The sequence below is a fragment of the Rhopalosiphum padi genome, chromosome 1 (genome assembly GCF_020882245.1).
Source record: "Rhopalosiphum padi isolate XX-2018 chromosome 1, ASM2088224v1, whole genome shotgun sequence".
Taxonomy (NCBI): Eukaryota; Metazoa; Arthropoda; class Insecta; order Hemiptera; family Aphididae; genus Rhopalosiphum; species Rhopalosiphum padi.
In genome coordinates this window covers 82,328,510-82,347,510 of record NC_083597.1, presented here as the reverse complement: position 1 = coordinate 82,347,510, position 19,001 = coordinate 82,328,510, and the positions used below count along the sequence as shown (strand labels likewise).

The window sequence follows — 19,001 nt, the reverse complement described above, 5'->3', positions numbered from 1 at the left end:
TATCAAACATATTTTACCAAATAAAAATTACCAGTTTATATACCTATTGAATTGTAAACTATGATCATTCTCAAATTAAATATGAGCTAATATGATACATTTTAATATATAACATCATAAAAATTACTAATGTCTAATACACCAATAATTAACGATAACTATAAATTCTTAAGTGTTTCAAAACTTACAAATACTACAATATTATGTCGTCATTACTATATAAATTGGTGATAATAATTACAATAAGTCTTAAATATTGTAATATATATTCGTATAACAATATAACGACATAGATATAGTTTTACTGAACATTTTTTTCAATTCAGATGCTTAGAATATTAACATTAGTAGTGAAGATTACAATTTCTTTAACTTTTTCGTGTTATTTTTCACTTCCTGTAAATAACTACTAAAATATTCTTAGAAAATTCAAAAATTACAGTCTGTGATAACTAGACATGCTAAATATAAATTATCTGATAAATTGTTTTCTATCACAAAAGTGTTCTTATTCAAAGCGCGAGTCACTATAAAACCGGGAATTGATATAATTATTCCGTCTCCTTCAAAGAAATCAAAATCTAAAATGATACTTCAATTTATTACTTTTATTGAAACAAAATAATATTGTACTCGATTTACTTTATAATTTATAAATAAGCTAATGTAAAATATAATGTAAGTATGTATCTTTATTTGAACCGACGTGAAGGAAAATACTTCTTATTCTTACAATATTGCAGCCTCGGCGCTTCAAATTTATATTTGTCGGTGTAATGCAAAATTTACCGTGTCCCTAAAATTTTGTTTAAACGACCCAACCTCTTTCACCACACTTAACACACATGGTTACAAATAGTAAAAACAAAATTATGAATTAAAAACTAAAAATAAACATAAGAATAATAGTATAATAATATTTACCTACATCAAATTTCCATTTTAAAATAATATAATAACAAATTTAAACTTTAATTGGATATTTGATTTAATTCTTAGATTAATGAACCATGATAGGACTTATATTTGAAGCTGAAATACGTACAATTCAATCTTGACTGATATTTGTTTTTATAAATATATAATGACTAGAAAAGAGGTCCCCTATAGCAGCCAGCAGGGTGTCTAGAACTTAAATTTAGGGCGCCGTAAAATTATTTGAAATATATTTTTTAGTTAATGTTCAATGTAATAATTTATTTTATAAATAAAATATGATATTTGTACCTATATTATATATATATACATACTACTTTTGTGTATACATAAGCACTTAGTTAAATAAAACCGAAGTTACAAAATATAAATATAAATACAGGATATATTACTATTCTAGTATAGAGTTTAGGGTACCTCCGGATTTTTAGAAAATAACTAAGGGTGCTGGGGGTAAAAAAAGGTTGGGAACAAAAAACTGGACTGTAAAACAAAAAAGCGTTTCACAAAATTAGCTGAAACAAATGGAAGTAGAAACACTGCTCGTTTTGATAATCCTTAATAAAAATCCAAAATTATTCAAATTTTATGGTTTTTTGGAAAAAGTTATGTTCATTTTTATTTGACGAAAACTCAATTAATTCGTCGCTCACTTAATTTCAACTAAATAATGTCATTTTTATTAGTGTTAAACTGTTAAAATGTTTTCATTAAATGCAATTATAGAGTAGCCGCTTTTTTTACTAAGTTTTCACGAACCTCATACTACAGGTTAAACTCCACTGGACTATATTATTATAGTTGTGAGTTTATGACGTTATGTACTATTGTAGTATTGTATATAATAATATACCTTATTATTCTGTGGTTATACCTAGTATACTGTATACAGTTATGAAGAGGTATATATTATAATTAAATTGTCATAAGGTCATCAGAGAAATGTGTGTTTAACTATCAAATAATAATAATAATAATAACAATATTAGGTATAATAATTTATATCACAATCTGATAATTTGGTTTATTTCGGTACTTATAATTGGACCATTAGCGTAAGTATTCCAAATAACGGTAGTCAATATATACGTAATGGACGATTGTTCGATTTAAACATAATATTAAAACATTACAGAACAAAAAAAAAATAATTTTTTAATACACATTGAAATTAAATATAATATTTTCTCATTAGTCATCACTCATTAACCTAACCTTCAGTATTTAAAATGGAAATAATTATACTTATCTTATGATATACATTTTTTTTTGTACATTGACACATAATAGTTTATAGTGTTTATACTATTAGTGATGGATTAGCCTGTCATCAGTTAAAAATGAAAAAAAGGTTGTTATTATTTTTAAAATTTTATATCATCAAGTACAAAATTAATTGTAAATGTTTTTAATTTTAAGGGGATAATATTATTTGATTTCTACACATACGTTTGAATTTTCAAGGTTAAACTGTTCACGGCTGAAAGAAGTTTTTCGTATTGATCAAGGTCAAATAATAACTTACATTTTTTTGGTATGGAATACCTATTTATTCGGTTTTCATTATATTATCGAATATTATTTTTACATAATTTTGTTCGATAGTTTTATTTGACCGTCTTTATATGACTTCAGTTACCACCAGCTATTTCACAATTTTCTCTTAATTTTTTATTTAACAGTAGAATACAATTATTGAATCAAATATAATAAAAATACTATCAAAATTACTCAAAATATAAAATTCAAATATCATTGTTAAAATTAGAAATAATTTATTTATTTTACATTTTTAAATTCGTTTAACTATTTGCCATTTGGTTGTATAATAACTATTATAATCGCGCACTTTTATAGTTCTATGAATAGTGTATAAGAGCATGACACTGAGAAAGAATAATTTTAAAATTAATCAATTTAAAAATAAAATGTTCGTCTGCATTTATAATATTATTTTACGTAAAGTATACCTGTTGTATAAATTTATTATACAGAACGTAAAAAAAAATAATAAAATTTTGATACCTAGTCATTAAGTAAAATTATATCATGATCCGGAGACATGCATAACTTTCATAAAAACCAAAAGTACTAATTTAAAAAAATCTCTATGGTATTATAAAAAGCCCTGTGTAAGATTTGCTCTATTCACTCTATTTTGCGTTAAAGCATATAATATTATAAATCATTTGAAGTACCTTTACCCAAACCTGTTAGGGCGATGTGGCACAGTTTCTTTATTGGGTCATTAAGATCAGATTCAAATTTTAATGATGTACCATTTATGGAATCTTTATAAATAAAGAAACCACCAAATTATTATAATTTAAAAAATATGTAATTTGTATTTTATATATTAATTTAAGATTTATGAGATTTTTTTTTATGAGTTTCGTATACACAATATTCAAGTAATGTAGTTGTATTCATTATTTATTATTTATTATTATTTTTTTAATTAGGTAATCAAATTCGAAAATCTTCAATAAATTAAAAATTATTGTAGCATTAAAGCAGTTACAAACTCCTGTATATTTTTTAGGTTTTCATTTGTATGTACACCCCACATTATTTTTATTGAATTAAAACGTTTGGAAGTATACATGATATGTTTGCCATATATAGTATATAAAAAATAAGAACTTTATTAAAGTTCTAACTAACAATATTTAAAATTATACAGCACTTAGATTTGTGAATACATATATAACTGCACAAAACTCACGACAAACGGTTGTATACATTGATAATTTATTTTTTGTAGTTTGAAACTCGAATTAACATTCGCATACTATAATATGCTATTAAAAATATGAAACGATGACTAACAATTAGCAAACCATTATACAATGTTGCACGATATTAGTCAAATTAATCTTCCCGTAGTCTAAACAAACACATTCATTAAATTGAGAGCGTTTGATGAAAAATAAATTACTGATATGCTATTTCTATAAAATCGTTTAAGCATCGACAATACAGACATTACTATTAGTATATACTGTTTAATATCATTTTCAAAAAGGATAGTCAACAATTATCTTATAGTAGTTTATTCATTTTTTTAAACTCGAAAACCAGTAATGTATACAATATTGTTTGGCCTATTTTTTTCAACAGGCTAAAAGACCATGAAAAGTTCAAATACATGCTGCGATAGCATAATGTATAGTGTACAACCGTGGCAAATGGTACGGAAATAAAATATTGCGCAACAGAGTATGTTATTAATTTATAAAACATTCGGCCGCGAGATGAATGCTATACAACCGATCGGCGATATCGGGTAGAGAAGACAGGGGGTTCATGACTTCAAACACACGCTGGAAATTGTTCATCGGTTTAGTTGTTATGCAGAATATCCACCATGAAACTAAAAGTATTTATTTTCAATCTATCTTTAGTATGCTATAACTAGGTATACACAATAATTTAGTATAATGCAATGTAAATTCGTGATGACGAATTCTAACGAATTTAAGAAACGCAGTTGCAGTCGCAGTGAAAATGAAAAAAATCCAATTTAAATATTAACCCCCTCGATATAATAATAAAATTATACTATACATGTGGTGTCGGTGTAACGAACCCTGATCGCAGAAAACATCCTCACCCGCGGCCATCATATTTATGAGTATACACTATATATATAGTATATATTATGTTATAGGAAGTAAATAATTATTTTTAAAAACGAAATCAGGATATGAGCGAATGATGATGACGGGTAATGATAAAATATATTATATTTGCTGTGGCGTGGAACTTCTCAGAAGTGTGAGGGTTGGAAACGAGAAAGGTATGTTTTGAAATTATCGTAAATCGCACGCGCGTCTACACTCTACAGCGTGAAAACACTGTGGACCGTGCGCAGCCGCCACGTGCGGTATACAAACCTTGGTTACCGCTGCCGGTACCTAAATATTATACAGTTGTAGTCTACTGCAAAACGAACGTGTCCATTGGACTGTGCGCAGCCGCCACGTGCGGTATACAAATCATGGTAACAGCCGCCGATACCTAAAAATTATACAGTAAGTCTACCGCAAAATGATTAATAAACACGCCTATAATGTATATTATTATTGTTGTTATTGCTTACCCGTACAACGGCAATAGAAATAATAAAAACTACCACGAAAAAAATAAAAATATTATTAATTATTATAAATATTTCAAATACATATAATAATATAATACTAATATTTTACCGCACGCGTCACTGTGTACGTCGAAGGTACGCCGCCGCCGCCGCCGCCACGCCATGGTTGCAATTACCGCGTGGTACGCGTACGCGCGGCGACTGTTGTATTTGGCAGTTGGCACGTCGTCGTCGTCCCGAGTCCTCGGCCGACCGGCTTATCTGTATAATTTGTGCGTATACGCCGCTGCCGTCCCGATCCGTGCGGGCGCGCGCGCGTAATCCGTACCGTATTATACGCGTGTACAACGCCGCCGCCGCCGGAGATAATACACGCGCGCACCTTTCCCCGCGGTTCGACGACGCCGCCGCCGTCTGGTAATACAATATATAAGATCCGTTACGCGCACTCACTCGTCTCATAGGAACGACAAGTGCCCGCCGGCAAGACAAACAGTTCGTACGCCATATACATATATATATATAAGTCGTTTGCGTCTTGCACCACGTTGGGGTCGCGTTTCAAAACAAATTTTCCGTCAAATATCGTTGTCCGAGTTCGAAATCGCGCTAATAATAACCGTTTGTTTTGAAAATTTTCAAAAGTTTTCTCCTCGTAATTTTTCGCACTCGCAAGCGTGTCTAACAAGTGATTTTCGCCCGTGACAACATATAATATCATTATATTATTATTATAATATTATACTGTACGCATACTGTATACCGTGTGCGACCATCATTATCGTACACATACGCGCCGCACGCAGCGCAGCTCACGACGGACGCACGCACACACGCGGGCGCGCTCCGCGTACTGTAGCACTGTTCGTAACGAGTACTACTACTGCTGCTGCTAAACCGCGACTACGACTACGACTACAACTACAACTGTTGCTATACAGTACATAAGCCAGCACCGGTGTTGCGACGACATTCGCTCGCCGGTAACGACCATCAGCGGGCATCAGCCGCAGCCGCCCACCGCCGACAAGTCAGCCCGCCTGAACATGACGTCGTCGTCGCCATCAGCAGCTTCCAGCGCGCGCTGTTACGTGCCCAGATCCGTGATCGTGGCCGTCGTCGCCGCACTGGCGTCGTGCACCGACGCCGCCACAGTGATGACCAGGATGAAAGGTGAGACTAGTTTTTCGGTTTTCTGTCGTTATATTATTTTTTTTTTTGTTTTGCTCGTCCGCGTCCTACCTCAACACGTGTCCGTCCGCCACCGCCGCCGCCGCGGTCGGTACAAAAAAAAAAAAATCGGTACACGTTAGCTATATTATAATATTATAGCGGTTTGTAAACAACATAATCTTATGTTGTCGTATATAGTAAGTCGAATCGTTTTCTCTCGTCCGCCCCAAAGCTCCACCACCTCACGGGTCTATCTCTGTTTGGGAAAGACAATATTATGTGGGTCATTTCGCGACGACCACAACAATATATCGTTATGACATGATAGCTGTTTCGGCGAGAATTCGTCGCCAGACGGTTCATTTTTGTTTTACAATTTTTTTTTCACTCGCCTATCATCGCCATATTACTTACTTGCTCGGCGGACGATATAATAATTTACCTTGGGCGATCTTAATGCGTGTCTAAGTCGTTATCTGTACGGTATCCGCGTAGATTCTTGATGTGTACGTGACCGCAGACGCGTTTCGGGAGTTTGAGACCAGTCATCGCCGTCGTTTTGATAGCGTAAACATTGCGAAACACGTTATATACGCGCGTCTGGTGTAATGTATATTTTGTTCACGCGTCACTCCGGCCGGCGCTCGCATCGATAATAACATTATATTATACTGTCGCCAAATTGAGTCGCGCGTATAGCCCAGTTCTCCGGGTAAGGTATCGATAAGCTCGCGGAGATAGTTGTACTCACGTATGTAACATTGTAATAATATATAATAAGGTGTACGATCATTTGTATACAGTGGACGCCGTCGGATTGAATTTTACCGGTTGCCCTAAATTCGAGACTGTTCGGTTTTGTCTTACGACAATAAAATGTCGAACACTACACCATATATTATTATAAAACGAATCCAACACAAATATTTGCCATAATTTTAATCGAATAGACGGACGGTTGATCCCATTTATCAGCGTTGTTCGCTAAGGTCGTCTCATCTCGTCATCGCATATTTTAGTATATTACTATTATATTTTGTTTGAAAAATAAAACAATTACAGCCAGACGATAAGAGTATATTATTATTATTTCTTCTCGTCGTCAATTAAGCTCTGCATAATAAACGTTCCGAAAACACGAGCCTATAATATATTTCTGCAGTAGAACAATAATAATAATTGATGCGACACATGTGGGATGTGGCAAACAAACGAGCTGGCTATAATAGTGGTAAAAAAAAAGTGAATGCGACACGCGTACGAAAACAACCGAACTTTGTAATAACTACGTCAGCACGAGGGATCGGGCTGCGGTGCGCGACATAAATTACAACACTATAATACGTATTATATCGTCGTCAATAACTGCGACTTTATTCGGTGGTGCCCGGTGGTGGTACGATCGTGTCGAAAGACGTCGACTTCCGCTGTTCACTTTGTAATAGCGAAAAAAATAACTGCTACGACATACGATATCGGGAATAACAACAAACAATATTGCCATTATTATTATTATTATTACTACTACTACTACACCTCTCGTTCTTTTGTTTTGTTTTTACGTTCGACAAACAACCGGCGTAGTATAGTGCATATAAGTATTATGCACATATTATTATTATTATATACATATGGCGTATTGGCACCGGCTGCGTTCGCACGTGCAACTAGGACGAGAACACAGACGTGCTATTGCGATCGGCCTATATAATAATAATAATAATAATTACTATAACACATACGACTTACGATATTATTTTATTATAATATTATGATTTTTTATGTTATCGTCTTTCGAACGGGTCAGAAAAACATGGCCGAAATCACGTCCCACCGATCGCGGATGATCTGTATATTATTATAATTCCGATCGTTTGTGGATCGTCGAAAAGGCGTTGTACGAATAGGTACTTCCGGTGGTCGTCGTCGCGTCGTGTACAACAGTTAATAATATTATCGTGTGGCGTAAGGTGGTGTAAGCGCTAATATTAAGAGTGCAACACTGCTTGCACTTTGTTCGAAAAATCGCGTGGTCGCGACATAATAATAATAATAATATTACAATGCGGTTGGCGTACGTGCGAGAAAACGAGTTCCGCTTACCCACATCACGCGTGTGTATACAACCGAGTGTATGTGTGCGTAGTGCGTGCTTGCTTGCTTGGATATATCGTACATTATACAACGCCGAAATCCTCGTCCGCGATTTTTATACACGTTCCAACACAATATTATTATTTTCATTTGGTTTTACGCCGTTCCCTTTCCGTAAAGGAATGTTTACGACATTTCGCCATTTTTATTTGTATTATTATTATTATTATTATTATTATACTGTAGTTTTTGTCGTCCAGAGCGTACTTACGTTTATATTATTGTGTTTAAAAGTCCCAAAAATCGTTTACTTCCCCCCAATCCCTGTCATAATGTACATTAGGCGATGTCCGAGTATTTTACGAAAACTTTCAAACAGCATAGTTAAATTACCATAATGCGTCTTGTCGACTGTATAGAATTTTTTGACCTATTTTCGGTCGATTAAAAGGTACCTATAATATTATGTAGTGACGGTGATCTATAAAAATATTATTCTCGTAATTTCGTCTGGAATCTGTATTACACCAATCGCTCGGATATTCGGTCATATAATATAATTTTTTTTTAAACCGCCCCACGCAGAGTTCAAAGAAATCGTATTCGTTTTTAATAATAAGCTGATGCTGTGATATTATATACGGGATGCTTGTTTACCTGCCGTGTAGACTTCTATTATGGAATTTCTCGGTATCTCAGAGAGACGAAAAACAATCTCATCTACGAGACGAAAAAGTTCCCCCCTATACACTCTCTCTCACTCTGACACACACTCTCTTTTGTGTTCGCGTGTCGAGTGTCGGTCATCCTCCTCATGATAGGTCATCGTCCACTCACACCCCTCTCCTAACCCTCAACCCGTTATATATATGACGAACGCACATGTGTCAGCATTAAGCGGCAGTGATGTTTTCATCGTTATTTTAAATTAATATTTAACGACTTAGACCTCCAATAACCGATATTATTGAGATGATGGTTATTTAACAATTCCATACGACGCATAAACATTAAAGTGTGTCGAAATGCGCGACGACGTGCGGATTCGTCGACGTTAAAAACAAAAACTCGAAAAAAAATTACTCTTTAACGGCGTTGGTGTTAAAACTGCTCGTCGAGGTCGTCGTTTAAATAAACGTCGCGTAGTATAAAATTGTAGCCATGCCGTGATGATATTATTATTATTGCGCTCAAACCGTTCGTCGTCGTCGCAAAAACAATAAATTAATAATATTATTTTCCAATAAACGGTTTGCAGGCGATACGAGAAACGTGACTGTTGTTGTTATTATTATTATTATTGTTATTTGTACCACCGCCGCTGTATTATTTATTACAATATTTATATACGATATTTTTTTTTTGTCGTAGATTCCGATGCCGCGCCGGACAAAACGACGCATTCGTCGGTCGCGCGCGTGTGCTCGAGGTCGGCGACCTTTGCGAATGATTCACAATAACCGTGAACCCCCCTCGCCCCCGTCCCGTTGACCATGCCACAGCTGATGTTCAAATAATAAAAATATACCATAGGTATAGCGATATCATATTGTCGATTGATATATTTTGATATAATATACTTATTATTAATATACAATTAATCGATGACGTTATCCACTGTATACTATTAGCTGCTTATATTTTCCACGTTCGACATGTAATCGTCGCCATAATATTCATAATTAAATAATGTGACGTATACGCACATGTATCGATCGGTTTTACTAAATTGTCGGCATTTTTTTTTTTTTTGTTTACAGAAACTTCGATGTTTAGATCTAAAGGAGTCGTCGACGTGGACGGAAATGCCGCCGCATCGGCCATGAAGGATAACTCCGAAACGTACAACTTTAACGCTCAAAACTACACAAACGTCGCCAACATTACCGGTAAGCTTCATCGCGATACGATTATCGAATTATGTAACTTTAATTTGCTGATGGGTGGGTGTGCGCACATATAACAAACTGGATGGGACGGAGAATTTCTTCGTGAATATCCCGCGGGGACGACGACCGCAACCAATATCGATTCGAAGTGTTACCCAACCCCCCCCTTGCCCACAAGTCGTTTGATTTCCGCGACGTTGTCGTACCCCTAATGGTCTCGGCGAGTCAGCTGAAGATTATACGTTGGTGTATAATGAACATCATTCGTAATTTGCACTAATTATGTTTTCCGTCTCTCGGAATTTCAGATATTTGACATCTGACGAGGTACTGGGTAGTGGGTATCATCATCATGTCGTATTGATGAAGTTAATGACTGATGTGCGTCGTTGTTATCGAGTATTTCTGTTTTTTTTCTAAGACACAAAACGTTCGTACCCTTCCTCCTACCAATCAACCTAACCGATTAAAACCGTGTTTCGAAACGAAATGATAAACTAAAGTCAACAAACAGCTACCGAAAACACATTCTCGTGAATAAATCACACGAGTTTTGCGATTAATACGTGCCGAAACCGCGCGAATATGACGTCGGAGAATTTTCCTTATTACTTTTTCCATAGTAGTCATAGTAATGTTATTTCTACGCATTTCTATATTATTATTTTAACGGAGTATAATAATTTTATTCTGATAACGGTGATAGTTTATTGCATCATTTGCATCTATATAAGGGATGAGGTATAGAACACCAACTGCAGGTTCACGGATTTTAAACTTTATTTCGATCTCGTTAACCAGTGTATATATTTACAATTAGGTTTTTTAATACATATATAGTTTTGTAAAAATACGTATATATTTAGATTATACGTTTATAACTTTTGATGTTATATGCTCGCGCGCTTACCGGCTGTTTTTATTCGCCGCAGCGACGCAGCGTCAATAATACCTCTGAGATCGCGCGTGGCGTTTAATTCGCAGTTTATCTATCAATTATTATACGAGCCAAGCGCGTGCCGTCCGCGATAATAAAGAGTTGACAATAGTCTGTTATTTTGTTCACTACGCCGATAGATCGGTTGATGTTTCGCTATTTATTTTTTTTATTATATAAATATTTTATGAATTATAAAATTATGTTTTTGTAATTATTTGAAGATTTTTTTATAAAACTAATTTATTTTAATATCTATAAAATTATATATCATATTTAAATTCACCGCATGCCCATATATAACGAATTATTAATAGTTATATTAGAAATAAAACAGTACCTAGCATAAAAATTGTTACATACGTTTTCAAAATTATCGAATATTACTTTGGTGTATATACCTAATAGGTACTAAATGTAATTTTATATAATACCTAATCTGTGTACAATTTTTTTATGTGCTTAGTCGCGTTTCTTATTTTGGCAAAACAATTACCGCAACGCTAAAATATAATATAACGCTAAAAGCTTAAGCCCCGTCAAACCGTTTCTATTTTACGGGCTTTCAACATGTTATATTAAATCATATAATTGCAATCGATATTGAAATATTTAATCCAATTAATCCTCTCATATGGAGTGTTTGATGGCCATCTTATCGTCGCGGGACAATATATTATATATATATAATAAAATAATACGTATAATGATTTTATGTATATACCGTTAATTAGATATTATATTTTATTATCTATAATTTCGCTGTTTACTGTAGGCAGTCGGCGGGTATATAGTATTAACATTACGGCCGTTCTATCTATCTTATCTCTTCGCGGTGGTAATAATTTTTGTAAATACTTTAATAATCCTCTTCGCGATTTTTCGCCAATAAAATCATAAACAAATACGTCATCCGTATTTTGTACTCAACAACTTATTATGTATATTACCGAGTACTGACCATTATATCACCTATAATAAATAATTATAAATAATACTAAACCTCGCCTTATCGCGCCGCGCATGTCAAGTGTCCGCGGATTTAAAACAAATTACATTCGGGTGTTTTCGAAATTTATTCGTAGATTTTTTTTATTTTATCTAACATATAATACACTGTATAATCGGACGGTGTAGTGTTTTTACAAGGGCGTCCGCAGAACCAGACGCGGCGTAACAAATATGTAGGTAAACACATTTTGTCAGGTGTGGTGCAAAAATAATAGCCATTAGGCAGGTTTTAAAAATATCCAAGACCACTATATATACACATCGTATACGTTTATACCAACGTAATAATTTAATTCGAACGTGGTGAGCGGTTTAGTATACGTATAATACCCATGTCGCGTTATAATATACGTTTCCATTTATTGTAATCGACTGCAGAGTACATTATTACGAAATTGATTTGCTCCTCCATAATGCGACGGTTGGCAAAAATGTGTATATATTTTTTAAATTGTACGCAGAATCTAAGATTGTGTCCCATTTTAGCGTGTTCAACCCCCGCCTAAATCATACACGTAAACAGGCATTTCACACACCCAACGTTGTCTTACTTGAATCGATTATTTTTATTGAAGATCAGTATGTTGTCTGTGTATATGTAAAATTTAACGAAGATAAATAAAATAACACGAGATTGTTATAGCTATATATTCGATAAGTTTTTAATTACGCATCATGACGAAACACTAATTATCGACTTTTGATATATTCGTTAATCATTTATACGTTTCAAAACATACATTTATACATACAGACACACGCTCAAACTATAGGTTTATTAATTATAATTTATTATAGTTATAAGTACATCTAATTGAAAATTATTTTAAATCCCCGAGTCGTAAAATTATGCGAGACCGAATTTGTATTAAATTTTATTTCATCGTTAATTCTTTCACTCGACTTTCATCATTTTCGTGTCTCGTATCTACAGAAATATATTATTAGTACCTATTATAATACATAATATACATTTAAAATATATCTTAATCCGCATTTGCGACTGCACACACATATACGGTAGCGACAAGCGACGAATAATACGGTCGTTGCGTAATACTTAACGAGCAACAACAATATATTATATATTATAATATATTCAGTCGTTATACCTACTTCAATGTAAGACTTCAGGCTTATGAAAATATATATAAAACGTAGAATAATCGATACGTAAAACCAAAAAGTCAAATTCAGTCGTAAAAAATAATGACGTCATCGGAGAAATCTAGATCGAACCGGAAAGCCGGAAATAAATAATGTAGTATTATTGTAAATTATATATTTATATATATATAATTGTTGTCTGGTTAATATTATTAGTTCCGGTTTGGATAATGGATTGTAAGGTTTTTTTTACTGGGACGTCCGCAGAAAATTAGTTCAGCGGGTGCAGGGTACAAAACTGTTTACGATCTAAATTCTCCCTTTTCCTTACCCCCTGAATAAGTATATATGCTGTAATTGAGTAATGACAGTTAGATACTTTACAACACGCGATATTTTTACATCTGTTTTTTTTTAATATTAACTTTATTTGGTTCTCAAATTACTCCAATCGATCTCTGTCACCATAAAATATGTATTATATAATGTTATGATATAATATGTATGTAAGTCTGCGTCGTTTCGAAATATCGGTGGTTCATAATAGATATTATAAATTATAATTAGTGATTGTGGATATAAGGGGTGGAAAAATCGCACGCCATCTATTGTATATAGTGATTATAATAGACAATTTTTTGATAAATTTTTTTTTTTTTTTGTGATGCGCAGACGCGGAAGACGACGATGCGACGTCTGGTGCAGTGGGCGATGAGGAAGCGCTTTCCGCCGTATGGTACCTGGCCGCGTTCGGTGGCCTGGTGCTGTTCTTCTTCGTGGTCACGTGCTCCGAACTGTTCTTCGGAAATCCCATCTATACGCGCCGCCCCGTTGAGCTGCCGCACGCCGGCTACCTGCGCCGACACGTGTACGGCATCCGGAACCACGGACAGCACAACTACAAGCCCGGAGACGCCCACCACCGCCGTACCATCTGTTCGCGCCACCCAGCTACGACGACACCGTCAAGGGAGGGTTTGGACAGGTGCAGCAGCAGTACCACCACCGCGCTCCGGTCGCCACCGGCAAGAAGCTCGCCGACGTGTATGTGGTACCCGTGCACGCGGCCACGACCACTACCGCCGGCGCCAACAACTGCTCCACCACCTGCGCCACGTGCACCACTAACGCCGCGGCCGTAGCCGTGGCAGTGGCTGACGCCAAACTGTTGGCGGCCGTATTACCGCAGACGAAATTCAAATAAGAATCGTCACGGCCGCCACCGACACTCAAATCACTCCCCCCCTTATTCTTCCCCACAACGTTCGGTCCCGCCACTGGATTTTTACCCCTTCGGACGGATGGACGGGAACGACAACGACGACGACGACAACAATATTAAAATTCTACCAATTTTTTACGCGCAAGAAGACGACGCACGCGCGAATATAATATAATTTAATAATCAAAAACAAGGAGTAATATGTAATATTATCTCGTATGATATTTTCTCTCAATCACTCACTCTCTCTTTCTCTCTCTGTATACTGTCGTGTCGTACCCACAGGCGCGTTCTTTGATCTCATTTTTATACATAATATGTGTACATATCCAAAATGTTTTATTTTTATACGCGATCATACACACACACTACCTTATACTTATGTTAATAAATTATAACATGGTTATATAATTCGATAAACGCGTTATAATTCGTACACGCGTAAATTATGTTCGTTCAACATTGTTGGTTATTCGTTTGCGAATATCGATAAATTGTGTTTATATAATATTTACTCGTACAACTCAATAAACGAGTACTTTCCAAATGTTTTTATATATTATTATTTATTGTTTATTATTTATTATTATTATAACTATTATTATTGATGTGTGCGTGTGTGTGTGTGTGTGTGTGTGATTTTTTTTTTATATTATACATAATTATTCATTATTTTATTTATAAACATATAATATTATATTTAATTTTTGTATGCACAATATTGTGCGGTGGTATATTATATTAAAATAATGATGTATCATATTATTTTATTATTTATCGCGTACATGCGTCGGTCTGAATAGCGACGAACTGCGTTCGCAATATTGTAAACGAGTGCCTGTGAACACACACGTCTCAACGCGGCAGTCAAACATGATCCGCCGCCGAACACTGCAAGTTCGACGCGCCGCGGTCCATTGACATGTTTGCACGCGCTTGTCTGTACCCTATGACTCTATCGTCCGGCGTACGTGCAGCCTCGCACATCGTCGTGGGGGCCTCTCCGTTTCCATACCTTTACTGAATTATGTACAGACAATATATTTTATTATTTCATATAATTTTAAATAGTATAAACGTAAAGGATAAGTCATGATCCGACAATTATTATTTGTTTTCATGACTACAAGATTTTGATATTGTGTACCTAAATGTTTTTTTTTTGTGTCTATCGACATATACTATATACGTATGTATGTTTTTTTAACCTATATTGAATTAACGTGTTGAACGTAGCCTATATTAGGCGATTTATTTTCTTTCTTTTTATAATTTATTTAATAAACTGTTTACCAAACACATTTTTGTCTACATAAGTTTTGTTTTTATTTATCATTACCACATAATTTCTCATCACAAACGTCGGGATGAGTTGAACAAATAACATCAAAAACCAAATCTTTGAATAAACATAAACAACACGTCATTTTACATGCTATATAGTATTTACTATGATTTGTGATTTAAAATACTAATGGTGTGAATTTTGTTCACATTTTGATTAATGATTTTATATGTTGTACCGACTGTGGAACGTAATTTTGCACTTTGCGTCGTTGTTTTCATAATCACTTTTATTATTGATGATCTGATTTTATTCGCTGTATGTAAGTTCAGATTTATATTAGGTACTTTTATAAATAAAAAGTACTATTATATAATATAGATCAGTATTATGGTCCAACTTTTTGAAATTTGTGGGTCATTTTACACATAAACAAATAAATAAAATGTCAACGAAAAAAATAGAACTATAATTATTATTTATTTACAATCTGTATGATAAATTATTAAAAAACAGATAAAAATGCAGTAGGTTGGACTGTACCGCGGGTCAAGACTATTATAGTTGGTGAAAGTATACCAAACGGTGGTAAAATGAATCTAACTCAATTCAATAGATGTTTATCCAACAAATCAAAATAGTATATCAACAATCAGTACAGAAATATTCGGTTCTAAGGAAAGGTATCTACGATAAAAAATTCAACAAGATCGATACAAATACGCCGCAGTATTGAGTGTATGTAGAACTGTAGAAGGTACTGTATAGCTAGTATAATAGGTATAATAGTTATAATAGTAATAGTTTATACCTTTAAAAATACGGTATTATATACATATGTTTATCGTATATTATATCTTATTATAGTACGTACCACTAGATTAATCGCTTATGTGTAATGTATTGGACCGGATTGCTACCGAGAAAACTTCAGTGTACTGTATATTGCTTATGGGCTGATTATGAATGTTTTGTTGTAATTTTATTTTTTATGGTAAAATAAATTAGTACAAACAGTAATGGAAAATATTTGAATGTTTATTATTTAAATTATTAAACCGTATAGTATTACTAGCAGTATATCTGTAATCAAACGTTAGAAATCCTAAAACTTGGTAAGCCGATATACTGCCTAGCCTATCCGGCGCTGATGACTATAGGCAAATGACCTCGTGTGTGTTCAGATCTGTGCATACGTGACATAACATGAATAAAAAATAACAAATAACGAGATTCTATTGTTTAAATATAACTTGAAAACTTTATCACTTTATCTGTGTATACTGTATTATGTCTGTATGACAGTGAACATATTAATCGATATTATAATGGTGAAGAAAAATATTGTTTCCCGCCAATATAGACGTAGTGTTTAATAAAGAGCTCTGGAGTGTAAACAATTAGTAGAGGAAACAAAGTGTTAAAATGCGTAGCCTTTAGATGGACCGAAACAAGATTTCGAATTTAGCGTTATATCTACCAACGAATCTTTGATTAAAGCCAGGCCTGTTTATAGTTCCGTCAAGTCAATATATTATTTTCGAACACGTTTCGCCCGAATTGTAAGAAAAAAGGAATATTGTACAAAAATGTCTTGATGTACCAATTATAATTATTAATATTATTATAACGTATACTACACCTGCTCGTGATACGTTGTATTGTATATTTGTATTATATTTATATTATTATAATATTATATACTTGCTATGGTTTCGCAAACATTTTAGAATTTTCATAATAATTAATCGTGTTGTACAATAGTTATTTTAAATTAAATTTTTACGTCATTGTTGTACTTCACAATGAGTCTATGACACCGTAACACTACATAAGTACGGTATATAAATTATAAATACAGTTAATAATTACCACTTGTTATATAGTCGTAACTATGCAAGTGTGTTTTCGCGAATTGCGAGTGTGTTAGTGTTAGATTAGATTATTGTTATTCATTTCGTATTATATTATCATCACTGTCGTACTCAATATAATATGTATGTATTGTGTATCGTGTAGGTACGTATCGAAGGAACTGTACTGCCCAGACATGATATATTGTTTATATTATATTAAATTTGTAACGTGCCAACGCACTAAGAATTACTATCGTATAAATATAATACCACAATAGAATCAATCATACCGTCCAATAGGGGCGGATTGATACATTTTTTCGACATAAATATTTGCTTACAATTTTAGGTCTGTACGGTTATTCATTATTAAACTATAACAGAATATCAAAATACGTTAATATTTTACAGTTGAATATCCAAATACAAAATTGATTAGGTCGATACTGGTTTCAAATAAAATTCCTGTTTTTCCTGGTTATTTCGAAAATTCAGCAATAATGTGTTTTTAAGACGATATTTGTATTATCGTGGAATGCACTACTATACTTAAACTGTAAACATAGGCAAATTGAAAAACAATATTAAGGCAGTCTCTCAGTGAGTTTGTCGGTTGAGAAAACTCAGAAAACCAATAGGCAATAAGTAATAAAAAAACGATACAATAAGCTACAAGCATGCTACAGGCCTACAGATGAACTTGTCATAATATTACTTAGGTGGTACGTTTCTAGAAAAAAAATGTACTATTTGGGCCTTACTGTTGAAATGATAACAATCTATGTTATGTAAAAAGTATACCACAAGTGCTGCTGCTAATGTCTAAACTTTAGACTCTAAAGAGATACAATAAGCTACAAGCATGCTACAGGCCTACAGATGAACTTGTCATAATATTACTTAGGTGGTACGTTGCTAGAAAAAAAATGTACTATTTGGGCCTTACTGTTGAAATGATAACAATCTATTTTATGTAAAAAGTATACCACAAGTGCTGCTGCTAATGTCTAAACTTTAGACTCTAAAGAGTAAAGATGAGTAATGACACCTCTGGAGAGGCGTATGCAAACAGTGATGCCCACAAAGTAGAAGTTACTAACTATTAGGTGCAAAATACGTTTGGTGTCAATATAAGTCATGCGGGGCCTTGCCTCCTACACCTCCCTAACATTAAATGTACATAAAATCATTATACATCAATGATCAATGTGGTAAGATATATTTAAAACATAAGTAATTTTATTTCTTATTTCTAAAAAAATGTATTTTCTTATTTACGTTATGCACATTATCAATCATTTATAAAATTAATATCCACTATCCTATAGAACTCAATTCAAACTTATTAATAATTGATTTCATATACTGTTTAAACAATTTTTTATCATT

General features: G+C 33.7%; 1 protein-coding gene and 1 long non-coding RNA gene across 2 annotated transcripts; one reads left to right on the top strand and one right to left on the bottom strand.

The window, feature by feature from the left end:
- Positions 1-2,754: 2,754 nt before the first annotated feature.
- Positions 2,755-5,234, bottom strand: LOC132931833 (uncharacterized). The gene is made up of 3 exons (XR_009662780.1): positions 5,148-5,234; positions 5,039-5,067; positions 2,755-4,956 (listed from the first exon to the last, which is right to left on the bottom strand). It is a non-coding gene; the product is annotated as an uncharacterized LOC132931833 (long non-coding RNA).
- Positions 5,235-5,509: 275 nt separating this feature from the next.
- LOC132931832 (uncharacterized) lies at positions 5,510-15,787 on the top strand. Its single transcript, XM_060997867.1, is given in 4 exon segments — positions 5,510-6,211; positions 10,066-10,194; positions 13,922-14,157; positions 14,160-15,787. Coding segments are annotated over 4 exon segments (786 nt in total). The 5' UTR covers positions 5,510-6,084; the 3' UTR covers positions 14,454-15,787.
- The last annotated feature ends 3,214 nt before the right edge of the window (positions 15,788-19,001 follow it).